Source organism: Trichophyton benhamiae, assembly GCF_000151125.1.
Source record: "Trichophyton benhamiae CBS 112371 chromosome Unknown contig00209.0, whole genome shotgun sequence".
Taxonomy (NCBI): Eukaryota; Fungi; Ascomycota; class Eurotiomycetes; order Onygenales; family Arthrodermataceae; genus Trichophyton; species Trichophyton benhamiae.
In genome coordinates, this window is record NW_003315086.1 from 13,044 (window position 1) to 38,518 (window position 25,475).

General features: G+C 49.8%; 11 protein-coding genes across 11 annotated transcripts; 5 read left to right on the forward strand and 6 right to left on the reverse strand.

The window, feature by feature from the left end:
- Positions 1-292: 292 nt before the first annotated feature.
- On the reverse strand, positions 293-990 carry ARB_02465 (uncharacterized protein; the record flags this gene model as incomplete). The annotated part of the gene is made up of 2 exons (XM_003011139.1): positions 293-919; positions 982-990. The coding sequence occupies 2 exons, from the start codon at positions 988-990 to the stop codon at positions 293-295; spliced, it is 636 nt and encodes a 211-aa protein (XP_003011185.1).
- A 2,134-nt stretch (positions 991-3,124) lies between these two features.
- On the forward strand, positions 3,125-3,553 carry ARB_02466 (uncharacterized protein; the record flags this gene model as incomplete). The annotated part of the gene is made up of 1 exon (XM_003011140.1): positions 3,125-3,553. One exon carries the CDS (start codon positions 3,125-3,127, stop codon positions 3,551-3,553), a length of 429 nt encoding a protein of 142 aa, XP_003011186.1.
- Positions 3,554-4,712: 1,159 nt separating this feature from the next.
- ARB_02467 (uncharacterized protein) lies at positions 4,713-6,173 on the reverse strand (the record flags this gene model as incomplete). Its single annotated transcript, XM_003011141.1, has 1 exon — positions 4,713-6,173. One exon carries the CDS (start codon positions 6,171-6,173, stop codon positions 4,713-4,715), a length of 1,461 nt encoding a protein of 486 aa, XP_003011187.1.
- Positions 6,174-7,449: 1,276 nt separating this feature from the next.
- ARB_02468 (uncharacterized protein) lies at positions 7,450-8,052 on the forward strand (the record flags this gene model as incomplete). The annotated part of the gene is made up of 1 exon (XM_003011142.1): positions 7,450-8,052. The coding sequence occupies one exon, from the start codon at positions 7,450-7,452 to the stop codon at positions 8,050-8,052; it is 603 nt and encodes a 200-aa protein (XP_003011188.1).
- A 680-nt stretch (positions 8,053-8,732) lies between these two features.
- ARB_02469 (uncharacterized protein) lies at positions 8,733-11,373 on the reverse strand (the record flags this gene model as incomplete). Its single annotated transcript, XM_003011143.1, has 2 exons — positions 8,733-11,000; positions 11,056-11,373. 2 exons carry the CDS (start codon positions 11,371-11,373, stop codon positions 8,733-8,735), a joined length of 2,586 nt encoding a protein of 861 aa, XP_003011189.1.
- A 1,034-nt stretch (positions 11,374-12,407) lies between these two features.
- Positions 12,408-13,676, forward strand: ARB_02470 (uncharacterized protein; the record flags this gene model as incomplete). The annotated part of the gene is made up of 1 exon (XM_003011144.1): positions 12,408-13,676. The coding sequence occupies one exon, from the start codon at positions 12,408-12,410 to the stop codon at positions 13,674-13,676; it is 1,269 nt and encodes a 422-aa protein (XP_003011190.1).
- A 211-nt stretch (positions 13,677-13,887) lies between these two features.
- On the reverse strand, positions 13,888-14,985 carry ARB_02471 (uncharacterized protein; the record flags this gene model as incomplete). Its single annotated transcript, XM_003011145.1, has 1 exon — positions 13,888-14,985. One exon carries the CDS (start codon positions 14,983-14,985, stop codon positions 13,888-13,890), a length of 1,098 nt encoding a protein of 365 aa, XP_003011191.1.
- A 958-nt stretch (positions 14,986-15,943) lies between these two features.
- On the reverse strand, positions 15,944-18,270 carry ARB_02472 (ZZ type zinc finger domain protein; the record flags this gene model as incomplete). Its single annotated transcript, XM_003011146.1, has 2 exons — positions 15,944-17,320; positions 17,407-18,270. The coding sequence occupies 2 exons, from the start codon at positions 18,268-18,270 to the stop codon at positions 15,944-15,946; spliced, it is 2,241 nt and encodes a 746-aa protein (XP_003011192.1).
- Positions 18,271-20,218: 1,948 nt separating this feature from the next.
- ARB_02473 (uncharacterized protein) lies at positions 20,219-20,401 on the forward strand (the record flags this gene model as incomplete). Its single annotated transcript, XM_003011147.1, has 1 exon — positions 20,219-20,401. The coding sequence occupies one exon, from the start codon at positions 20,219-20,221 to the stop codon at positions 20,399-20,401; it is 183 nt and encodes a 60-aa protein (XP_003011193.1).
- A 172-nt stretch (positions 20,402-20,573) lies between these two features.
- ARB_02474 (uncharacterized protein) lies at positions 20,574-23,035 on the reverse strand (the record flags this gene model as incomplete). The annotated part of the gene is made up of 2 exons (XM_003011148.1): positions 20,574-22,266; positions 22,335-23,035. The coding sequence occupies 2 exons, from the start codon at positions 23,033-23,035 to the stop codon at positions 20,574-20,576; spliced, it is 2,394 nt and encodes a 797-aa protein (XP_003011194.1).
- Positions 23,036-23,874: 839 nt separating this feature from the next.
- ARB_02475 (uncharacterized protein) lies at positions 23,875-24,993 on the forward strand (the record flags this gene model as incomplete). The annotated part of the gene is made up of 5 exons (XM_003011149.1): positions 23,875-23,898; positions 23,973-24,140; positions 24,201-24,298; positions 24,358-24,520; positions 24,718-24,993. The coding sequence occupies 5 exons, from the start codon at positions 23,875-23,877 to the stop codon at positions 24,991-24,993; spliced, it is 729 nt and encodes a 242-aa protein (XP_003011195.1).
- Positions 24,994-25,475: the final 482 nt, after the last annotated feature.

Here is a 25,475-nt window from a genome sequence, read left to right on the forward strand (position 1 = left end):
AACTCAGGGCCTAGGAACATGCATACAATCATTGATGTGGAATTGATATAGCCTATGGTGTGCATATATTTGTGGCTTGCAAAAGATACCATGTCCCAAGCAGTCCGTTATGTGAAGGAGAAAAGTGAAAAAGAGAGAGAGAGACCAGATTCAAACCAAGATGCGAGTCCATCATGATACCAGTCCGGTTATGAACCACTAGAAGAAAAGGGGAAGGGGGAAAAAGCACAACATGCCGTCCTGTCACCAAAATGGGAAAATGGATGGCTATGTTGAGGAAATCAAGAGTGGTTTATTTGCTTTTCCCCTTCTTCTTGCTAGCTGCTGGTCCCAAAGCAGCAGCTCTCAGCTTGGCCTCTCTGGCTTCTCGTTCTTTAGCCTTCTCGCGCTCTCGTTCTTCACGCTCTTCTTTCTCGGCCTCTTTACGGGCCCTCTCGGCTTCACGACGCTCGCGAACGATGGCCAGACGAGCCAGGTCGGCACGAGCTTCGTCTGTCTTGCCCTCGGAGTGTAGCTTCAGGTACCTCTCGCGAGCCTGCTGGGCCTGCAGGGCCTCTCGTTCACGGCGAGAAAGCTGCGAGACATCTGTTTTCTTTGCGGCCGAGGCAGCCCCGTCGGCTGGGGCGGTTGCTGCTTTGGCCGCCTGGCTACGGGCTTTGGCAGTGTGGTTTGGGTTGGCTGGCATGTCATCATCGTCCTCATCCTCTTCACTATCACTTGGAGGCAGGTCGCCTGGCTCGGCTGCCACTTGTCGCTTCTTACGAATGGCAGCCTCTTTTCTGGCTTTGGCGGCGGCTTTACGCTGCTCACGGGTCATTTCTTCCTTAGCAGGGCCCTCATCTTCGTCCTCCTCGGACTCCTCCTCTGACTCTTCCTCTTCTTCCTCTTCCTCTTCCGAAGACTCTACCTCCTTGTCCTCCTAGTATACGTCAGCACACCGGTCTTGCATCTGGAATCTTGCGTGTAGTAGATATCACTAACCCTCCACATGCCTATCGGGTCTCCATTCTTATCCAGTGGCTGCAGGTCTCGACTGAAATGCTTGCCCCCTATGCGTCCACAACTAGAATATTAGCATCCGTATCTTATACATATATGCGATAACAAGGACAGACAGGCCTACCTCCTCTCGTCGGCTTGCTAAACTTCCCTCCACGTCCGCGAGGCGCCATGATTACGCGTGGTCTGTATGTGTAAGATAGGTGGGCGGGGGTAGGTAGTTCGATAAGTTAGTTGCTGCGGTTTACGATATTAGGGCCGAACGCAGAGCAAAACAACCACCACCGACGCTGTCAGCAACAGAACAGGCTCAACAGAAAGGAGAGAACGAGCAAGACGAAGGAAAACAAGACGACGAAGCAGCAAAACTTCAACCAAAAAACCACGAAATATCGAAATTGAAATTGAAAATATAAATCGAGTCACGTTTTTTCTTTTTTTGTTTTTGACGTTTTTTGGAGGGGGCATCACGTGAGGTACCCGCTTGTTTGCACTGTTTGCTCTTGCTGTTAATTAAACGTTTCTGATTGGCTACTCAGTTGCTATTATTTCTACACATTCTGATTCGTCAGTTTTCTTTGAACTTCACCTTCAACCCCAAATTCCATATGTTGGAGAGACATCAAAGACATCAAAGGTATCAAAGATATCAAAGACATCAGCATCCAGGAATAAAGAGAGTCACTGTGAGACATTCACTCCTCGGAGAATCAACCTGAAGTGGCCCATTCAATAGCTATACCAGAGGCACAGTCACTGCTCGGATGGAGGGACATAAAAGGGGCCATAATTCCCCCTGCTTCTTCTTCCCCTTTTGATTCCTGTTATACCCACTGCTTCATATCCCACTACTTGTGGTACCCTATATACACAATAAGTAGGCACTCTGCTATTTACAACGGGATGCCATCACAGTACCCGTGTGGCCGATTATAGCATCGTTTTTGAGTCGCTCAGATGCAACTGCGTCTACTATTCCGACATCCGAGAACGAAGCACCCAAGCTTAAACTTATTCCGGGCAGCATACAGCGGCAGTTATATATATTAAAATGGACCAGCAACCCTACCATATCCACTAAAGGTCCTAAGAGATATAAACGGATCTGGTTCTCATGCACTTATGCCTAATGCTTATCCCCTGCCACGACAAGATGATATTCTAGATGCTCTTGGGGGCTCCGTCATCTTCTCATCCATGGACATTACCAAGGGATTCTTTCAACAGCCAATTACTAAGGATCGGTCCCCCCCGCGAAGGACGTGTCACATCCATATATCCACCTCTTAGTAAGAATATACTTAGTCATCGTGTCAACCGTATAATATCATCGACAGAGTGACCAACGTCACTCCGACACAACAATGAAGACATCTTGACCTTGACCAACGGTACCATGCTAACATGTGGTAGCATGTCTTCTCCTTCGTTCTAACGCCCCCGGGTACACCAGGAGCTTCCGCTACACCAACTACACGACACGCCAAGATAGGGCAAGGGCTTAGGGCTTCCCTTGCTCCCCACGTGATATCAACCTGGCCTGCTTCCGTTTTCGGCAGGCGTGGTTACCTAGCAATGCTTCTTCCTCGCGTTGTTATGGTTGAAAAGATTTCTTCCCACCATCTTCCTTCCTTCTCTCTTGCAACCACTCACTCCTCACTCATTCCTGTTAGTCCTGGCCTCCTGCATCGCCGCTCTGCTAACTTATCGCTTCTCTGCTTGTTCCTGTTCGTCACCATGGCAGACGTTACTTCCCTTGATGCCCCCTTGCCGTGTGCGCGATGCCTGGGTAACCTATACGCTACGACTAATCCCGAGGACGATCGTGTGCTGGACCTTGACTGTTACTATGCAGCAGGAGTGATTTGCCAACGCTATGAGAGCCTTAACAGACCCTGCGAAGATGTAGATTGATCCTTTTTCCCCAGCTCTAATCTGCTTTGCTAACGTCTTCATTTCTCATAGGTGGCTCCAGAGCTCATTTCGTAAGAGCCTCTGCCACAGAAAATGTTGGACTTAGATTTAGGTTGCTAAAGGTGTTTCGTTGTGCAAAGTGGTGGTACGCATCCCGGTAAAGATCTCGTGGCTCAGAAAGTAGGTAGAAATTGGACGGTCTACACGCCCAATGAAAGTCGTCCCTGAGGGTGAACGCACTCTAGTAGCAACAGAGGTCGCACATATTGTTCCATTTTCTCCTGACAGCATTGTGAAGACAGGAGCTTTGAGGAAAGTACAAGATTCACCTGAATCCTGCCATTTCTGCCCAGACGAAGAACATTCTCTGTGGGATTGTACATCTGCTGATGAGAGATATGCCACAGCTGAGAAAACCACTTTCACCTCTGATCAAGGAGAGCTAGAATTTCAAGAAGCAAATACCCCCAACGAAGAGGACCAGTCTGAAGTCCCTATGGAATCAATAGAGCCTCTTGAATATTCCTCGATTGGAATTTCTTCTCTTTCTCCTTTTCTTTACTGTGTTAAATTCCTGAATTTCAGAAGCTCTCTGAACGTGCCCAATAAACGACGTTGTCACCGCTGTCAGTGCTCATAGCACAATCAACTCGAACGAAGGCAAACACTTCATTACAGCGTTTGTCCTCAATTCGAACTTGCTTGCCAAACGTATTGCCGCGGCTAGTTAACTAATGCACGACCAGCTGTGGCTATTTTCAGTCCCCCGCGTGATCCGGCCCATTAGCTTTAACTCGCCGTATACGGTTTTCTACACGATGCAAATTCTTCTTCCAGGCATCATCCAAATCGCCAGGAGAGCGTTTATCCCGCAGAGTCCAGCTAGTACCATCGAAGACCCCGTCCTCACGTTGACCTCACAGACTCAAGCTACAACCAAATATCTCTTCCGCCTCATTCATCGGGTTTTTATCTTATGTACACCAGATTGGCATCTACCTGAGGCGGTGTGGATGTCAGCAACACTGCAAATCCCTAGCCAACGCCCTTTTGCCCGCCTACTTCTAGTCCGCATCCATAACTTCATGAAAAATCTGGGCCCCTTAACTCTTTCTAATCAATTATAAAACAGAAAGCTTCTGCTCAAGGCTCACCTCACATGCACATCCAGACAACAGCGATAGTGAAAAACTATCTTTATAGAAGAAAAACAACGGAAAATTAAGAGCTACTATACCAGTGACGTCGAGCCTTCTACTAAGGACGAGCCTCTACAAAGCCCGCCCCTGCAACTGATTGACAGCGCTAGTTATTAGACGCCACAATACCTTACTCGGAGAAACTTCGCCCCCAGTCAATTGTCAGATGAGCAAATTCCTACCTAGCAATGGTGTTCAGGGCATTAATCAGGGGGAGACATCCTCGGTGGCGACACCGCAGGGATTCGTTGTACGGGACACCGAACCATACAACCTTCATTATTTTGAGAACTGATGAACAAAGGTGACGACTTGGAATTGGCTAACTATCATCTTTTGGTTTCTCAAATTATGTCAAGGCTCCTGGTACATATTGGTACAGCTGGGGCATGACACTGGGCGATTTATATTTCTAAATATTTGATATATAACTAGACATTACCTTCGTTACACTCTTTTATATACGTTTATATGCAGAAATCGAAACTAGAAAAGCTTGTTAGTTACTCTAACATTGCAAAGTCAGCATAGAAAAGCCTCCACATACCTTGTACTCCGGATGATATTTTCGAACACATAAAAGGATGCAGAGATTAACCATCAAACTCTCGCTTTAAGCTTCCATCCGACTACTTTTGACCGGGATAATAGCAAGACGGCAAGGCTGAGGAACATCGACAAACCAGCAAAGATCTGGGCGTATAGAAAGTCACCGTCCCTCAATGCAATCAACGCACCAGCGATGGGTGAACCTGTTAGGGAAGAAAAGCTTACAATGCTCAGTGTCATCCCAAATCGGATGCCGCTCTTCTTCAGATCTGTTGTGAGACTTGTCAGGGCAGACGGGAACAAGGCCTGTATCCCAGCGGCGAAGAACCCATAAACAATGGAAAATGCGTATAAGTTGGGCTCCCTTTTCACGCCTATCCACCCGAATAATGTTGCTCCTGCCACAACAGTGCATGGTATAAGGGCATTTATAGGACCTGATTTCCAATCCGAGATATAGCATGGTATTAGGCGACCAAAGATGCCCACGCAGTTTATTATAAGAATGAGGTTAATGGAATCTTTTTGAGACAAGCCGATTACATTACGGCCAAAACTGCCAACATAGAAGAAGGCTATGTACAAGGCCCAAAAATTAAGGAACATGGCCACTGCATATAAAGAGTAGGCAGGTTCGCGGAAAGCCTGGAGTTCAAAGAACGGACCCGTTCGACGAGGGGGTATGCGTTGACGAAGGAAAAAGAAGCCAGGGGTAAGCGTTACGGCGGTTATTAGGCCGATGACTCGCATGGTCCATCCAAAACCAATTTTGGGGAGCAGTTGTTGCACGAGTACTGGGTAGACGATTCCTCCAGTTGCACTGCCAGACGCAGTGATGGCGATTGCGAGAGACCGCCGACGAGCAAAATAGGATGTTAGAAGAGCCACACTGGGACAGAATATGAGGCCACTTCCTATTCCCATGCAGACACCCTGGGAAAGAAAGGTTTGCCAGTATGTCTTGCACAGCGAGGTCATGAAGAGTGAAAAGATAATTATCACGGCACCTGCGGACCAGACAGCCTTGAAGTATCCTGCGTCTGTTGCCCGACCCGAAAATGTCCCAATAAAGAAAAGAAGGAAGATCTGAGTTCCGCCAATCCATGATATGTCGGAAGGTGACCGTTTCAAGGCTTCAGTGTAGTATGACTGGAATACACCAAATCCGTTAACGAATCCCCATGTATTGAAGATAACCATATGTGTAAGAGCCACTTGTAGCCAGGCATGGTAGCCACCATCTGGAGGTGGACCAGGATCCCGGTTGGACTCTCTTGTTCGAACAAGGGAGAGAGTCTTTTCTAATACCCCTGGCCGTTCTACCGTTTTAGTGGGTACTTTAGATATTTGGTTGACATCATGGTCATGATCCGAAGATGACCCAGATTGTGTCTGAGAACCACCTTTTTCAGAAGGTATTTCGGCGAAGGAGGAGATAGGAATGGCCTCAACTGCCTTCTCGAGATCCTGCGCTTCAATTTGCTGCGTAGACGACTCTGCACTGAGTCCCATCCCCTTGATATCCTCTTTTAATCTGGTGGTATATCAAGTTTGATAATGACTATGCAAAGTTATGATTGTATGGCTAACTTGATGACAGTGAAAGCCTTGCTTGTCTAGACAGATAGTTAGCAATGATCACTACCTCTATGACATATATGGATTGACCAGGTTAAGTACCGATGGAAATATTTATCAGACCGAATCAGACTCTGATTACGAACGCAGGAACCGAATGAAATCTTGCAACCTCAACTTGTTTTTATCCCTTCTGTAGATGCGAAGATTAAATGTTGGTTGATGAGGTATTTTTGACTTGATAGTTACTGCAACTCCATGCAAAGCAAGTTGGATGTTAGCTAACTGTTAATTGAAACTGTTAGCAATTTTCGACTCATCCAGGAATCAATGTCAATGACCCAGCCCAGCGTGTGCATTTTTATCCCCAACCATGGGTCCGACCCTCTCTAACCGACCCACAGTTAGACTCGCCAGGGTCAAGGTGGGAGATATGTAAGCAGTACAAACCGGCCCGTGAACGGGGCTGGCCCGTTCCTATAAAATCGCAGTCTCTGGCTAACCATCGTCCTTTTTCGTTTCATCCTCGTCACGAGGAGGAGATGCACGCCCTTCGAGCACCGACAAGTTTCGGGTCGAACGGCACGGGTAAGCAGCAAGAAAAGGGAGAGATGATCGTTAATGCCGAGATGACTAAAGGAACGAGAACAGAGGAGGCGAAATGCAAACTGATAGCCGTGGCCCAATCGGGTGAAGGCCGCCGGGAAGAAGAGAAAAGCCACGGTCGAAAAGCCGTATTCATCTGATGTCAGTGCTTGATATCAAGTTGGCTGGAGAGGATGTTCTGGCCAAGATAGCTAATTACAGCTGCAGGGCCGGGCAAGGGGAATAGTTAGTAAACATCTTCTATGACCCTATCGGCAGCCTTTTTATGCCAATATAGTGACTCCTCTGCCACTCGAACCTCTGGGCGTCTTCTGGACACACGGAGTTTTTGCCGCCGGCTTGTCGTATTCACATTGTTGGAACTCGGTTGGTTGATCCAAGATCTTATCAGCAGCAAAAAAAAAAAAAGTAAAGTCAAAATAAGGGAGAAAATAAGGTTTCCACGTGGGGCTTCTTGGCATTTGCCGAGGGAAGTTTTTGGGGTTGAAGAAGTCGATGGAGACGAGACGAACAACGAAGAACTCCGTACAGCCGCCGCCAAACAAACAGCAAGGTCGCAGGGTTCGAGTGCAGCAATATTATTTCGTTATATGGGGCAGCAGCTATGCACAAGGTCGACGGATCTCCGGATGATTACCTGCAAAGGGCAAATACCATATCTAAGAAGGGCGCTTTCACGATACAACCAGCGCGGTCAGAACGAGATATCCAAGTCACAACCACCTTGATCAAGGCATATACTGCATCCCTTGGAGTTGACTTGGCATTCCAAGGCTTTCAGGATGAAATGGCTTCGTTCCCGGGGAAGTATTCTCCTCCTAATGGAGAGATACTGCTTGCAATTGACGATGCCTCTGAAGAAGTGTTGGGCTGCATCTGTTTGAGACCATTGGTACCCAAAAACTTCTCGTCCGACAAAACAGTCACGTCCGTTCCAGCGAACAATTCAGCTAACAACGGGAAACGTTATTGTGAAATGAAACGGTTGTATGTTCTACCCTCTACCAGAGGGAGAGGGGTCGGCAAGGCGCTAGTATTGGCTCTTCTGCAAGTTGCGCGAGACAGAGGATATGACGAGATGAGACTCGATACTCTTCGTCATATGCGTGCTCCTATTGAGCTGTATAGGAGTATGGGGTTCAAGGACATTGATAAATACTATGAGACACCGCTGGACAACACGGTATTTCTAGGGTTAGAGTTATAGACGGGCGGTATGTTAAGAGAAATAGACGGCCGTCTATATTGGTTTGGTTTATTGATGTTATGATCTCAACATTCTCATCTAAATGCTCTATTCCAGGAAACGGCACTTTGGCGTCTTGCTGTGCCACCAGACCTTTGATTTTTTTGGTCAACATCCAGTATATCATTCGCTTTCTCGTAATGCTCCACCCCAGGAGAATAAGCCAAAATAGCTCAACAGCTAAAAGAAAATACGGAGGAACATTGCAGTATGGAAACGGTTCAATGCAAATGAATCGAGTGGTAGTACCACAAGGTAAGTATTAAAAGCAATACAAAGACAACATGCGAAAGACAAGGAAAACAAGAGCATATCCTCGATACTAAAGCCGGCTGCCACAAAGCGATAACCCCAAGCTGATGGGCAAATGCATAGGTATGCAGTGGTAGAACAACCTCTATAGTGAAGACACAACAGGTACCAACAATGTGTAGTTTATCAAAGTCAGGATGGGAACATGTCACTCCAAGACAGCCGACTTACTGTTATTTAGCAGTGTCACCGTCGAAATCACGTCAGCAGGCTCACGAAGATGCCAGCTGGCTTGGGTCTGCTTAGAGCTAGCGCCAACTGTTACGGAGAAAACGTGATCAGGAGGCAGATCGGATGATTTCAAAGCTCGGAACATATCTACATATTGGTTAGTTAATATGCACATGTAGAACAAGAGGATAGGAAGATAGAGACATACCTTCGTCAGTAAAATCATCTCCAAGACAGAGTACGAACTCAGGTTCATGGCCATGCACACCCGCATACTCGTCAATGAGTCTCTTTGCGATTTCACCCTTATTCACAAACGCTGGCCGGACCTCCAGATTTGCTTTGCCCTCCATGATGTCTACAGGCCACTTAGTAGCAACTGTTCGTTCTAGCTCCGCCCTACACTCCTTTGCCTGGTGGGCGCCATACTCTGGGTCCACAGGACGATAATGCCATGTCAAGGCCACTCGTTTCCGCTCGATAAAGGCACCAGGGGTTCGCTCGGTGAAATACTGGAAAATTTCTAGAACGTCCTTCTGCCAACTCATGTTTGCTTTTGCCGCCAGATTTGTCCATTCTTCGCTCCGTGGTTTGCGGATGAAACAGCCATGTTCAGCACTAAGACCAAGTTCGGTAATATGACCCATCCACTCCTCCAAGAAGTTTTGATCGCGACCAGAAATGATCCATACCGCGTTCTTGGGATCAGCAGCGAGAGACTTGAGAGTTCGTAAGACACGGTCCGAGGGAATAGCGGCTTGCGGGTCTTTGACGATGGGGGTGAGGGTACCATCATAGTCAAACATGAATAGTCTGCGACGTGCGGAGCGGTATTGAGAGATGAGTTTGTGTTTGTCCAGTGCTGGGGTGATTATGGACTTGTTGAAGGACGAAAGATTGGCGAGAAGTCGTTTGAGGTACTCATCATACCATTCGACAACGGTATGTGTGGTTACATGCTCGTAGAGGGCAGACTGTTTCTTTGCCTTCTCTTCAGGTGTCATTGTGAGGGCGGTGTTGATAGCGTTAGCCACACCGGTGAGATCCCAGGGGTTGATGTGAATGGCATCTTCAAGAATGCCTGCAGTACCGGAAAACTCAGAGAGGATCAGGGGCCCTTGGTTTTTATGCTGGCAAACCACATACTCAAGGCTAGTGGTATTCATGCCGTCACGCACACTGGTGATCAAGCCAACGTCTGCAGCGCGAAGGAGGGCAAAGTATTCATGTCGAGGAAGGTATTGGGGGTAGTATTGGACGGGTGAGAAACTGATCGAGCCGAATCGACCGTTTATAGTCGCAACCAACTGAGATATCTGGCTAGAGAGCTTGTTATCCGGCTCTTCTTTCTGTTCCTCCATGCTCGTAGGGCTAGTAACTTGTATGAGAACCACTTTGCCGCGCCATTGAGGATACCGCTCCAGAAACATCTCAAAGGCCATCAACTTCTGCGTCACTCCTCGAACGGAGTCGAGCCGATCACGTCCAACAATTATCTTCTTGTCCGCGTATATCGTTTTAATGTTGAAAATTGTGTTTTCAATATTTGGATCACCATATGCTAGCTTTCGCACTGTTTGGACATCAATTCCAATTGGGAACACGTCCACTGCAACATGAGCACCGTAGGCATCAATTCCACCTTTTGTCGAGCTGAATGCCAGAATACGGGTGCAGCAGGAAGTAAAGTGACGAGAGTAAGTATGGGACTGGAAACCAATCATGTTAGCCCCAAGGGCACCTGTGAGGATATCCTTTCTCTTGGAAAGACATCGTAGGAACTCGCTGCTCGGGAAAGGGACGTGGAGGAAAAATCCGATATAGATATTTGGAACCTTCTGGCGGAGGATGTTTGGAAGCAGGAAAAGATGATAATCATGGATCCAGACGATGTCTCCTGGTTTATATGTTTCTAAAATGCGATCCGCGAACATGCTGTTGAGCCGTTGATAGTCTTGCCACCATTGTCTTTCAGATCGGCCATCGGTAGGGCCATGTTGCTTATAGTGAAAAAGGGTATATATCTCTCGTTCGGCGTAACGGCGCCAGCGGCCTTGGTCCTTCAATTGCATCTCTTGGTCCGGAGAATCGAGTTCATCGCTCAGCCAGACTGGTAGAATATTTCCAAACTTGCTCGAGGAGACCTGACTCTCGAGACGACGGCGATCATCGGCTGTTACACGAATACCATCTATAGGTGGAGGCTGAGGCTTCTGGGACGAGTTAACCGGGATCGGAGCCCAGGACTGGTTCGTGGACGAAGCGGTTCTATTATTCTGAAGATGATATGATGAAGTATCTGGCGGATATTGTTGTTCTATTTCGCCGGTCCAGCCAACAAGAGTATGGGACCAATGGGAGTCAGGGGATGCTAGGTTGGCGAACGAGTCAAAGAGCGCCGCAGTCCCAGGTCGGTGTTTAAGCTCCTATACAAAGAGTCAGCAGTTTTCTCTTTCTGTGTAGAAGGCGGATTTACTATACCCATTCTCCGTCATGGTGGATCTGCAACTTGTACGGAATACAAAATGCTGCGCTTATTATCCGCCCTGATAGGCCTAGATCCGGATGCTGATCAGGTTTGGTTGACGCCGATATCTCCCTCAAAGGTAGGGATATTGATGCGGATCTAGAATCTGTATTCATCTGAGCATCGGCGGACAAGTTATTCTGAGCGCCGTTGGGGTTATCTCCCACGAGAGAAGGGGTTCTCTGCATAGGAGTATTCACTGAGGCATCCAAAGCCCCGGGTGACATCAGACTCGGCCCAGCCGGAGGGCCTCCGGGGAGATTTGAAGCCATGAAACGTAAAGGCCGAAGGGTGGTATACTCTTAGAAACTGGCCAATGTTCTCCGCGGAAGGTCAGGCGACAGTGAACTTGGTCGGGCGGCTGGGGGGGTAGAAATAGGGGAGAAATGGTTGGTTGGCGGGCCGAGATGATCTGTTCTACCCGCTACCCGCGTTTGACAAACGCTCAATTGGCAGGCAAGCACGGCAGGAGACCAGAGGATGTGGAGAGCTATACGTATTTAATATCCTCAGTTATAGGAAGTCCATGGGTTGGGAGGTTGCAGGCAAAGCGAGTGGCCAAGCAGGGCGGAAGTGGGCTTTGACAAGGGTTGTTGGCGGCCGATTAGCAGGCTGTCGTCATTCCTGGGTGGTTAGCCTAGATATGCAGCTCCTTAAACCCGACAGACGAGCAGCAGGGCGTTGAAGGTAGCCGATACAAAAGGCCGGCGAGCCTCACGCGACAGGCAGTCCTCCTATATATAAGATAATATAATAATTCACGGGGAATATAAAATAAAAATATTTTGCAAAAATTGTTCGAGAAGTTGAAAAGGAAAAAAAGGAAGTCTGGATAAAGTTGGCTGCTGACTAAGCGGGTTCCCCGATAAGGGACGATAAGGCCCTTTGAAAACCTCAAATTCGACGTCGTCTTGATGGCGGCAAAAGCAACGCGGATGACGACGAGGACGAGACGCCAGCAGGGGAGGGCCAGATGTCGGTTTGCTCGTGCATGGCCTCGGTTCGTGCGCCGCTCCTCGCTGACAGCAGTCTGTTCCACACAGCTCGTCCAGTCTTTAGCAATAGCAGACGCTTCCATGCCTCGCCGACTCTTGGGAGACACGCTCCCACGCCGAAGATAAACCCAGATAGTCTTACGGAGACCTTGGAAGAGCATAGATTTGCTAATCGGACGGTCGTACGCAGGATTAAAGTGCGAAGCCCCCCGAACCTGCTGCCTGAAAGCCATGGCGGCGATAAAGTCAATAAAGTCAGGCGCCGTGGGCCTTTGGAGCCGGAACATCTCATCAGCACGCAACGGGAGTTAATGAAGCTACGGAAGTTGACGAGGGAGCTGGAAAGGCTAAATGAGCGCCATATGAAGAAGCTGTATCCCACGGACCTGAAATCGCTTCCACCGAGGACAGAACATCAAAGTCCTGTACAGTGCAATTGGTTGGAGTACATGAATAGGCAGGAGTCGAAGGATGGATATACGCGGCTGAGTGATGAACTTCAAGCGTTTGAGCTGTACATGTCTGAAATACGTCAAGAGAAGGAAGCGGTGAGGAAGGTTATAGGAGAGATAGAGGAGATGTTAAAACCTATTGGCGGTGATTCCAACCGGAGGCCGATTCTCGTCGGATCGCGGTACACAGGCATGGAAACGCGAAATTCGAACGTTGACCTTATGCTTCCCATGGAAGACCCCGATGGGCTGCCCACCAGCGTACGTGGACCGAGCGTGACTCGTCCCAAAATCACTGCAATACAGATGGGCATTCTGGTCCAATCTGCACGTCTCCTACGTGCAACCGGAACATTCTCTAGTGTCACTGTTAAGAAGGAACATGTCCCTTTTGTCTCTGCTGTTCATTCAGCTACGGGCCGAAATTCACGGATATACTGTGGTCTCAAACCCCATTCAAGCATGGAATATGTCCTGGGCTATAAGGCCGAGTTCCCTACTTTACGATCATTATACCTTGCTCTACGAATGGTTCTGGAGACAAGAGGAATGTTTGGCATGGAAAACCGGACCATCGACGCATACGGGCTTACAATGATGATTGTAGCAGCGCTGAAGTTGGGAGAAGGCAAATTCGGCCGTTCAGACCTCGCAAAGCAATTCTTGCATGTTCTTCGCTTTTATAAGGATCTCGATCTCCTTCGTTATGGAATATCTGTGGAACCACCGGCTCTTTTCAGGAAGAGAGCCCATGCTCGGGCTCATGGTACAGAGCCGCTGCCACATGTTAGGGGACAGAAGAGCATTGCCAAAAGGTCAATCGCCAGAGGTGACAAGATGTTATGTTTACAGGACCCGGCTGATTTCATGAACGATTTGGGCATGTCGAGCTTTGACATGCCGAAGGTGAAGGGTGTTTTTGCCAAGGTCTACGATGATATACTGGAGAAAGCAGAAGCATGGGATGGAGAGGCTCAGGCGGGTAAAGAGCTGGTATCTGATGCCAAGGCCGGTCCCGATGTTGAGGCTGCAGAGTCGGAGAGACCTAGCCTATTGAGATATGCCCTAGGGTCGAATTATGACCACCTAGAGGTATTAAGGGATAAAGCCCTGTTTGAATGTTCATGATAGCGGATGCGATATCTCATCTCACTCATATATATATAACAGTGGAAAGAAATCTCAAATCATTCGAAAAGTCAGGGCATATCCCAAAAAGCCTGGTCTATTCCATTCCAAATCCGTATGTATTATTATACAGCCCTCGAATCCAGAGGGATAAATAATTAATTAGAAGATATTTCCGAGAAAACCAGACATCCCCCCAGCCTTGAAATGTCTAATCATTTTGCCCAAGCCACCTAGCCAGCCATTTCCGCTCAGCAGCCTCTCTCACGCCTTCCTTAAGACCCATACCAACATCCACACCACCCCTCTCATCAACGGCCAACCGCACCTCTTCGGCAACCATATTCTCTATCCCACCAGCACTCATAATCAACTTATCGTCTGCAGCAAGGTACTCCATCCACCGCTGCAGTCGAGGTCTATACAGAGAGTTGACAATCATTGTCTGCAGGAATTCCGGGACAGACAAAGAATGTCGTTTGCTCAACCCGAACACAACGCTTGATTGCAGGACTTCTTCGGCACTTAGAGCATGTACATCCTTGACTCCACGCAGTGAGGATGGGGCAACCACCTCCCGCTGACTGGCCGATAGACCCTGCAGCGCAGCAATCTTGTATTCAACTCTCTTACTGCGCTCCTTAATCAAGTGTTTAGGCATCCGACACGTCATTGGCGTTACCATATTGCCTATCGCAAGTACAACCAAGGGCGTAAATTCGCCGCATATAAGCAAGATGAACCCGAACGGAATCATTCTGCGGAGATCATATGCGCTGCGTCGAACGAGCTGGAAATCGCTTCTTGTAAGTGACGAGACGTCCGCTTTACCACTGGCGGAAGAGGTGGATATATCTGTCCATGGCGAGCGCGGTATGTACACTGGTAAACCAAGTTGTTTCCGCAGCGGGATGGAAGCCTTGTAATTGCCGTAAACGTTTTTGAGACCCGTCTTGTAAAAGCGTAGGTACGCCTTGCCCAGAGCAAAGTAATACGAGAATGTGCCTGAAGTCTGCGGGTTGTCTTTTGAAGGTACGTCGAGGAACGCGGGCCGGGTGCTCGCGGGTGCGTTGACGGGGAAGGATATGGATGTTTCTGAGGCGGATGTGGTGGCGGCGGCGGATGAGGAGGAGGATGTTGGTTTGGAGTTATACGGCGGTGGGAGGTTGAAGCGAGCGGTGCTGGAGCTGAAGGTCCTGCTTGATGGGTAGAGGCATTGGAGGCCGATTATGGATGTTCGTGGAGAAGTGTGTCTGAGCTTGAAGGAGGCAGCAGCCATATTGCCGCTTCGAGGGAGTGTCGATATCATTGTAATATTGTACGCATAGCACAGAATACGAATAAAAAAAGGAAGATGAAAGGAGTGAATGACCGCCAAGGTTCAAGCTGGAGATGAGACGTTCTTAAAAGAAAGGAAAAATTGCTTTGCTATTGCAAAAGATTGAAAATGCCGGAAGAAAAATTATGTCCAAAAGATAAAAACGAAAGGCAGAAAGTCAAAATGCAACAAGTGGGTCTATATGCCAAGCTTTTTCCCGTTCCGTGCGCCATGCTTACTTAATATCAACGTCAAGCAAACCTCTATAGTCTATCCCAAGCAAATTGAGTCGAAGAATGAGAGAAAACTGGTTGCGAAGTAGGCGGTCATTAGATGTTAGCATAAATACAAAGCGTAACAGAAAACACAACAGGAAAGTGAAGAGACAATGTTGGCTTTGTGGTTTTTTCTCCTTTTTTTTTGTTATTATTTGGTTTAAAATTTGGTGTTGTAGGAGAGAGATTTGGTCCAGTTGAGAAGATTGGAGATGTGTGGGGGGAGTTGGTATTGCCACGGCTTGTATCTTGCATCAAATCATAGGGTAGGTGCGTAAAACTACCAACTACCGAGCCAGCTATGGTTGCGTCCGGTTCTCCGCGATGCTGGATAATATGATATTTCCCCTAAATAGTTCGACAAGAGACAGCACATAAATGAGAGAAAAAGAAATAGGCTGAATCCGGCATAGTCCAAGAGAGAAAGGAAATAAAGAAACACCGATCGAATGAATACATAGAACATATCGAAAAGAGATGTTGACGGCTGACGAGAGACGGTCAAAACGGCCTCGTGTGTTAATGCCGGGTGGCCCGAAAAGGCGAAAGTACAAAGGGAACAGAGAGTAATGCAATTTCCAGCTTCCTTTCCCCGCTAGCGTGGTTCAACGCACACGCCTCCACATGGTTTCCCGTCCTCGGGAACACTATGCCCTCGACATCGACATGTCGACTTACTTCTTCTGCGAAGCCTTGGCAATCTCGGCATACTCCTCATCACTGGCGTCGAGGATATCGTACTCTTCGTCTGTGAGGAAACTCTCGTCATCCGGACACTCGCTTTCGAGGTTCAGGCTGTTGACTTCCGCAGCCAGGTCGGTAACCTCGACTGCATCAGTATCCTCATTCAGTGTAGAAGCAGAGTCAGAGACATTGTCTGTAACAGCGACCTCACTAGGCTTGGCCTGGCATTCATCCTCATGCATGCTGGTTACAGGAGATTCTTTCTCCAGAGTGGGGAAGACCATCTCTGACTTCTTCTCCTGAGATTCAGTTTCTGGCTCATCGATTTCAAGGTGACAGGATAGCTGATGGCCGAAATGAGTTCCTTCCTCGGTCCTCAGACGCCAGTAGGAAATTGCTGTTCCGATCCGAGCAGGGGACTTCATCTCTATGGTGAAATCCATTTTTTGGCCAGGATAGACTGGCTCTCTCAGAGGCATGCTCTCCATGGCGCTAACCAAGCTGGCCAGGCTAATGGCGTGGGAGGTATCAATATTGAACATGGGATCGCCACCCTGGTAGCGGACAGCAGAACCGGCAGGCCAAGCATTGGGGCCAATGTTCTGCATTGTCCATGTCTTGGTGAAGCGGACATTTGGAGCAAAGTGCGTGCCATCTGGAATGGTTTCACCCAGGAAACGGGTGTGAAGGCCTTCAGGGTGCAGACCGGAAGTGACCGAATTTGAATCATCTGGATGAGGATGAGGCAGAGACGAGGCAACAGATTCATACTCTGAAGTCACCGACCCCTGCTGCACGACTGGGGTTTCCTCCTCCTCGACAACCTCCTGCGTCTCGTAAGAGATCTCCTTCTCATTTTCATAGAAGGCATCAAGCGACATCGGGGGATGCACCTGTGTGGCAGCATTGGTGATGAAGGGGGCCGTAGTCTCAGTGGCGGTGGATCTGAAGGCAGGCTCAGGGGCATCCTTGTCGCCCAGCCTCTCGAATACCTGACCCTTCTCGTCCTCTCCATAAGCAGAGACAGTGACGTGCTTAACTGGAGTCTTAAACTTTAACAATGGATGGGTGCTGTTGTGAGTGCCATTTGGATCGGCTTCACAGGTCTCACAGAAGTCGGTGTCGTCGCAGACAACACACTTGTAGCGGACACCGGTGATGTATTGGGCATTGAATTTGTCATGGCAGAGGCGGCCATCACAGTACACACCTGGGTGCACCACATGCTGTGAGGCCCGAGGGGGAAGGGGCAAAAACAAAGGTACAAACCTGTGTCCTGGATGCGAGTACTTGGCGCCACCAACACAGCTAGCGCAGACGTCCCAGTTGGGACAGTCAATGCACTTGTATCTCGCGTTGATGATTTGCTAGTAAAAAAAAAAATGTGAATAATAATGCACAATAGAAAGTGGGAAAAGGGAGAGGCAATGACGTAATTGAGTAGTATACGTACGCAGTCACACATGTCACAGAGAGCTCTATGGATGACAGGCTCTCTTGGTCGGTAGTCGGCATCTCTGATAATCTCGGGCACCTCTGGCTCCTGTGATTTTGGCTGTGACTCGACTTTAGAGGTTGCTTCTGGTTCCGGCTTGGATTCCTCCTTAGATTCCTCCTTCTCTCCCTCCTCCTCCTCCACTGGCTTGAAGAACTTTGGTCCAACAATCTCAGTGGTGCTGGACACAAGCTGCCCATCATTGAGAGATCGTTTGATGAGCCAGTGAGTACCGGCAGGACAGAGGTTTCCAGCATCAATACACTCCTGGCATAGATCATAGTCACCACCCTCGCAGACGGAGCAGTGATAGTGCTCGTTGGGGATGGAGGCCTTGCACAGGTTGCAGTCAATCATGATGGAGCAGCTGTATGTAGCCGTAGAGGTATTTGCAGGCAGGATTGGAGGAAGACGACAAACAGATCTGCTGCCCAACATCCTGGTGGCCGAAGGAGATTCTGCAGGACGGTGTTCGAGAACCGTGTCAAGGTAGCTAGAACGAGGGCTGCTGACCTTTTCTGGCAGCGTCTGGCTGGGCTCGGGGAGAGGTCCATTCTCGATCGCGAACTCGAATCCAGATTGTGGCTGCTCAGACAACTCCTCAGGCTTGGTCTCCATGCCATGATCGTTGATAATATTATCATCAGCAGGCTCCGTTGGGTTCTCCTCTTCTGGTTCATCATGAGCATCGGTATAGACACGATCGACCTGGATACGCAGCTTCAGCTTGGCCTTGGCGGCTCTGTAAAGCTGTTTGTAACCAGCCGGCTGTTCGCTGTCGAGAGTGAGATATTCTCCAGCGCTGTCTGAGTACCTTCGCATGATAATCTCAGTATGAGAGGGGATGTTGAGGAACTGGCGGACCTAGAAGGGGGGTTAGCTAGGTTGTTCAGGTCGGAGAGTGATAATAGTAGTGCTAGCCAGTATTGTTGGTGTTGGTAGTAGGATGACGATAAGAGGAGTAGCAGCGACATCGGGCCTGTCTTGCAAGATATATACAAGTAAAAAACCGAAGTCAAGCCGAAGAGTGGTACTCGTCACTATTTCGGTGGGTGGGATGGATGAAGTAGGTGATTTCAAAGCCAGTCAAGAGTTATGGTAGTCCAAAGGCAGAGAGAAGTTGTGAATAAACTAGTTGAGTTGAGTGAAAAGTCGAGTTGATAGTGAAGTCGAGTTGGGTCAGGGAGTGATAGCCGTGGTGCTATCCAGATATATATATGACTTGAAGCAGACGCCGAGGCCAAATCGGAAGTCGATGTCGTGAGGTTCCACGAAATGCCGAAGCTGCATAACCGGCTGACTAAACTTCCGTTTCGGGAGGTGGCGGTGAGCCAGTCCAGGCAGCAAGGTTGACGACGACGAGAAGGACGAGGACGACAGCGAGAAAGCGAGGAAAAGGGAGGAAAAGAGAGGAAAAGGGACAGCAATCTATGAAGAGAAGATCCTAATAACTCACTCTCAGGGGAAAAGTAGTGGCCCCCATGTCCCTCAAGGGCACTTTGAAGCGTCTGTTCTCTCCATCAAAGTGAGCCTTGACGGTTATGAGGGTGTCCGGCTTAACCGGTCCGCTGTGAGCTGGAGGCATAGCTGCTGCTCGAGGGGGGCGTTTTCGATAGCCACCAAGGGCGTATTCGATGGGTGTTGTCGGCGACGGGCTGAACGACGCAGCCTAGAGCAGGCGTTGTCTTTGCGTATGTCGATGTGCTAGAGTGTAGCTTGGTGGTAGCGAATGTAGTGGTTTGGGAGGGAGGGGGAGACGTTGCAAGAAGAGAGTCGATAGCGTCACCACCGTTGAAGGAACAGGCAGCAACCGCGGAACCGGCGGTGAGCCAGTCTATATAACCAAAGGAACGCGAGGCCCTGCGTCGACCGCGGAAAACCCTAAGTCGACGTCGACAGGTGACTGACTGCTGGTGGTGCTGGTGCTGGTGATAAGTGATAAATGACAAATGATGGACTGGTGAGAGTGACTGGCACTGGAGGAGAAGAAGAAGAAGAAAAAGAAGAAGAAGAGAAGAAGAGGAGGAGGAGGAGGAAAAGGAAGAAGGCAGGTCGAGCTGCTTTTCTGGGGGTGAGGCTGCAGGGTGGTGGATCCAGCCAATCAGCGGGCGCAGAGGCCTGTCCTTACGTCATACGACACTCCATCGCGACGTTCTAGTCGCTGCCGCTAGCCACCCGAATTGCGGAGAAAGCAAAAGCAAGCCTAGTAAGACTATAAGAAAGGCGAGAGGTGACGGGATGACGCTGACGGGATGACGGCAGTTTGCATCATGTCAGAGGAAGTTAAGACAGAAGACTGGCGATGGGCTCGGCTGATGGCCATAAGGGCGTTGGTTTAAGGAGATTTGGCGGCGGCGGCGGCGGCGGCGGCGGTGGCCGTGCTATATAAAAGGTTGGTTGTACTGTGCATACTTTGTGTACTCCGTAGAGCATGATAGCAAGGTTGGAGACGACTCCGTAGAGCAAGCATGGTTGTGGCAGACAACATAGCGTTATGTAGACATACAGCCATAGATAAGACTAATACAGTGCAAGAAGAGGTAGAGTAAGGATACACGCTCAAAGGACGAGAGACACGAGAGGCACGACAGACACGACAGACGACGACAGGATACGGTGGATATCAGAGAAAAAGAGGGAGCATATGTGAGTGCGTGCAGAAAGAGATAAAGACCACCAGCTAGTGCCAGTAGCCGGTGCGAGTTAAAATAAGGTATCGAGAAGACGCGAAGACGCAAAGACGAGAACGAGACCAGAGCCATTCGCCTGCATGCTGAGCATTCCGAGAGAGAGAGAGAGAGAGAGAGAAATAGAGAGAAAAGATAAGAAGAGAAAGAGAAAGAGAAAGAGAAAAGAGAGAAAAAAGATAAAAAAGATAAAAAAGAAACAAACCAGGGATGAGATGATGACTAATAAAGACAGACCGAGCCAAAAGAGGGAAAGAGCAAGCTAGAGAAAGGAAAGAACGCTAAGATGCAGGAGAAGGAAGGAGCAAAGGACAGAGAAAGATCTACGTAAGAGGCAAGAGAGATAGCAAACAAGGCAAACAAGGCAAACAGGACGAACAGAGTAAACAATAACGCCATTAAGCCAAGAAGATAAAAAAGTATAAGGTGGGAGACGCATCACTGGTAGTAGACGGGGCCGTTTTGGACGTGCGGAGGGTGGGGATAGTAGTAGGTCGTCGCGCCGGGGGGAGTCATCATGCCGCCCATGCCGAGGACACCGCCGGCCGGTGGGACGGCTGCTGCACTGGTCGTGCCCGAGCTGGAGCCCGGAGCAGAGACCTGAGAGGCATCGTAGTAGTACACCGTCCCGTTGGACTCGTGGGCTACGGTGCCCGGGCCGGTGCCAGGGCCAGCGCCGCCAGGAGTATAAGGGTACTCTGTTCCGGTGGCCGGAGGGACAGCAGCAGCAGCATACTGGTTGTGGTGCGGGTGAGTGTGGTGAGGAGGGTGTTGTTGTTGTGGTTGATGCTGGTGATGGTGGTGGTAGGGCTGGCCGTAGTAAGCTGGCTGCTGTCCCGGTCCCGGCTGCTGGTACGTCACTGGCTGGAAGGGAGCCGCATGGATGGCTCGCTCGGGGATCTGGGACAGCGGAGTGGCTGAGGTCGGCGGAGGATGGGACAGGTGTCTCTGGTGCTGATACATCGGCATCGGCATTGGCATGGGCATGGGGACGGCCATGGGGACGGCCATCGCCATTGGCATGTTCATCTCCGGTGTCGGCGCATAACCGTTCATAGACATTGGCTGAGACGGCTGCTGAGGGACCTGGTGGTGGAATGGTTGGTCCCCTGGCTGCTGCTGTTGTTGTTGCTGCTGCTGCTGACTAAACTGATAAGCAGCGGCCGATGCAGCGGGAGACTCGATATCCGCCACCGAGACTGTCTTCTGTGGACGGGGCTGGTGCATTGGAATGGCCGGGTGCGGCCGGTTCTCCCGGTAGGTCGGGTTCTGCGGCGCAAAGTACGGACCCGTGGTCGAAGGAGGCACAGAGGTCGGTGGTGGTGGCGGCGGCTGTTGCTGTTGCTGTTGCTGCTGCTGCTGTTGTTGCAATTGTGCCGGCTGCTGAACCGGCGTGACCTGGGGAGGAAGGCGGACTACCGGCCTCGAGTCTGGGGGAACAACAGGGCGGGCCATGGTCATGGTCGATCCCAGCGGCGGAGTGGCGCCATTGACGCTCATGTCCCGCCCCATTGACGAGCGCCGAGACATGCTCATGCTCAGGCTGACGCTGGGAGTATGAGTTGGTGCATGGCTGTAGGCACTGCCGGAGTAGACACTGGCCCGTCGGCTCGAGTAAAATCCGCCGCCGCCACTTCCTCCGCCCCGACCTCGGCCGCGGTACGAAGCTTGTTGGTTGGGCCGGAGAGCCCGGGGAATAAAGATAAATGACCGTTCCGTCGAAGGGAATATGTACCGAGGAGCCTGGCCCGGGAGGGAGATGCGGACGGGCTTGTCACGACGCAGCGGAGGGCGGTGCTGCGGGAGGCGGGTATGCTGTCTTTTGGGGACGGCGGAGAAGGGTATCGGGGCTTCCATGCCAGGAAGAAAGACGATAACGGGGACATTGCCGATGAGTATAGTGGTAGAGAAGGATCGGTTTTGTGGAGAGGTGCGAGGAGCCGTAGGTACAGGTTTAGGCTGGTAGCTGGTATTGACATTGTTGTTGTTGTTGTTTGTAGTAGTGCTACCGGCAGTGGTAGTAGTAGCGGTGGTAGCAGCTGTGGTACCCTGAGGCGGTCGACTCGGTTGGTTGACAATATCATGTAGATCATGACGCCAGGGAGCATGTGTAATGTCTGGCTGGGGTTTTCTACATGTTTGCCAGTCAGTACGTCATCATCAAACGCAAAGAAAAAAAATACAAAGCACAAAACTCACCGTGAAACGTTGCTGTCGACGATAAGGCCGTGAGGCTTGCTCTTTATCTGCTTGGGCCGTCCACTGCCATTCCCGTTGCCAGACCGGTTGTCGTGGAGGAAGAAACCGCCTCGCGTAGGCACAAACGAAGGGTCGTTCCTCTTCTGGAAGTACTCGTCCTGCTCTCTTCGTTTCCTCTCGGCCAAGGGCTCCCTCTGACCACCACTACTAGGCCGAGAAGCAGTAGTCGTAGCAGCTGTCTCCTCCTCCTCCTCGTCGTCGAATGTCATTAGATCCCCAATCTCCTGCACCGGCTTCGATGCCGTCTCTGTGCTTCCGTTCGCCATGTTATCCGTCTCCGAAGTCCGCGCATTGAACAGGCTGTTCCTTTCGCCACCATCACCATCACCACTGCCTTCTCCTCTCCTTCCTCCTCCTCCTGTTCCACCACCACCACCACCTTGCCCTCGAGGCGTCGTTGTCGAGGTCGAGGACGACTTCTTGGACCTGAGAGGCAACCTTCCGCCGTCTAGAAGAGACCTCTCACCGCCCTCTGTCTCCGTGATCTCGCTGCATACGTCGTCCTCGTCGTGGGACTGGGAGCTGACCGTGCCTTCGCTGAGCGAGTCGTCGTCCACTGTACCTGGGAACCCGTCTTCCTCGCCCTCGTCATCGACCGTCCTTCGGCTCGCACCGATCCTGCGGCGATGATGTGGTGCCATCTATACACTAGAGAGTCAGTCTCTACCGTAGACACACTTCTGTGTAGACACACTGCAGTGGTAAGTGGTAAAAAACAGAAAGGTAAAAAGGCCGCAAAGTAAAGAAGAAAAAGCAGGTGGGTGTCAAGACAGGCAGCAGAGTAGCACAGGCATCAACCAGGTACATATATGCCAGCTGCAGGGCCGAGCTCTCCAGTCACTGCCCATTATTGACTGGACCTTGTTGTCCTTCGGTGACTCGACTGTCTGTCTGCCTGCCTGCTCTCGGTCTTTGGGCTTGCTGGCATCACGCTGGGCCTATCCCCGGCGGGGCGAACCAGATGGCGAAAAAAAACTAACCACCCCAACTCAAGCAGCACCAAAACAACGCTGAATACAGGGCCAGGACGCACGGGGAGCAGACGTACCTGAGTCAATCTGATCGCTCGTATGCGGCAGAAGCGTGGAACACAGCAGGCAGCGAGTGTCTGCAGTCCAGCATCGGGATGGATTTCCAGCAGAATGTTCGACGGGAGGACGAGAAGCGGTGGACTATTTTTTTTCCCGTGCCCGTTGGTTGACTAGAGGGGACTAGACAAGCTAGGGACGTTGGAGTTGAGACTAGCAGGGATCCTCCTGCAGGCGAGCCATGCAGAGCCACCGCAGCGAAGCAAAGAAGGCGAGAGAAGGTCGAAGATGCGCTGACGTTGAGTTGACGTCGCGATGAGTTGAGGTTGAGGTTGAAGATGAAGTCGAAGATGGAGATGAAGTCGGCGAGAAGAGCTGAGTGTTATTCTGCTTAGTCATCTGAACAGACAGACGTCGACATCACCGTGATATAAGAAGAGAAGAAGAAGAAGATGATGATGATAGATGATGACAGTGTATACCATGATACCCTGATACCCAGATAGCCAGGTAGCCAGACAGATAACGAGGATAACTTCCATACCCATAGACAGTCGAAGAGACAGCAGGGAGTCCTCTCTGCCTGCTCTCCGTACTTCTACTTCTACTGCTTCTGCCTGACTTCGCTCTTGCTGCTGGCTTCTCGCTGGCTTCTTCACTCCAGCTGGACTTTCTCTCTTCTTCCCTGCTTCTCTTCTTCTTCTCTTCAATGTTTACTGTTTACTGTTGACTGTTTACTATGATAACATCCATTCTGGCGGACAAAGTAACTAACTAGTTATTCCAGCCATCCTTATATCGTCTCCTTGGCCTTGACAACCTCAGAAAAACCTTGGGATGTATTCTGGGCTTCCTTGCTCAGGAAAAAGGACCAGAGTCAGTACACCCGTCTTGCTCTTCCTCTACCAATGACCTGCTTCTAACGTTGTTTACAGGCCCATTGAAGACTCCAGCCGGGTCTTGAGAGAAGACGCTTCATACACACGGCTGACTGCTGAATCTTTTCTCTGCTACTACAATCACTACTTCTACTACTATCAATCAAGCAGTTTCTTCATAGCATTGAAACTGCATAATATTACAGGAGAAATTGAGAATGTAAGTGAATGTGACTTGTTATATATTAATACTTGCTAAGCTAGGTTGTAGGAGGAAGAAGAGACACAAAGTTAAAAGCAAGCTCAAGGATAGTCGAACAGATAATCCGACTGTTTGAAGAAAATACCCGAACTAAAAAGGTATAATCCGGTTAAGGTATTAGCTACATTACGAGTAAGAGCCAACCTTGGGGCTAGAAACTTGCTGATCCAAACGGCACGAAGGTTGCTATAAACTGTCTGACTTGGTTGCTTGCATGGAAAAGAAAATATACCGACCAACTGGATAGCAGCAACAGCGCCATCAACATGGCGTGCTGCAAACGAATAACGGCAGCACAAGTACCACCAGTCAACAACATGGATAGCAACAGCAGCAATAGCAACATGGTGTGCTGCAAACAAACGACAGCAGAACCAGCAGAAGCATGGACAGCAGCATGGCTGGGCGTTGACTGGCTGATGGATCTTTGAGGGTCTTTGTACACGTATAGATGCACCTACGGGACCTCGCAGGCGGTCTGGTCTAACCGGTCTCTCTCGGGTTACTTGCAGGGTACATACCATACATATATGCATGTTCCCGTGGCCGTTTGCTTTGGGCGTTTGAAAACCAAAGTGAATCATGCATGTACCTAGTTGGTCCAGTGAGACAGTTGAATCCCAGTCACTGTGGTGTCCCTTCACTCAAGGTCTCCCAAGTCTATATATTCTCCCTCCTCCTCTTCTCTTCCCTCTTCATCTTCATCTTCTTTTCTATCTTCCTTTCTATATCTATACCATAACTATGCCTCTGGCTCATATTACCTAGAGCGAAGGCTACCCCATATACACCCCTCTGATAGCGGAGATATGTCCATTCTCCCGGTACAAAGGGGGTGGACGACCAGCGGGTAAGTTGAGTGACTCACAGAAAGGACATCGTCCAGCAGCCATGCAACTGACGAGATGCCGAC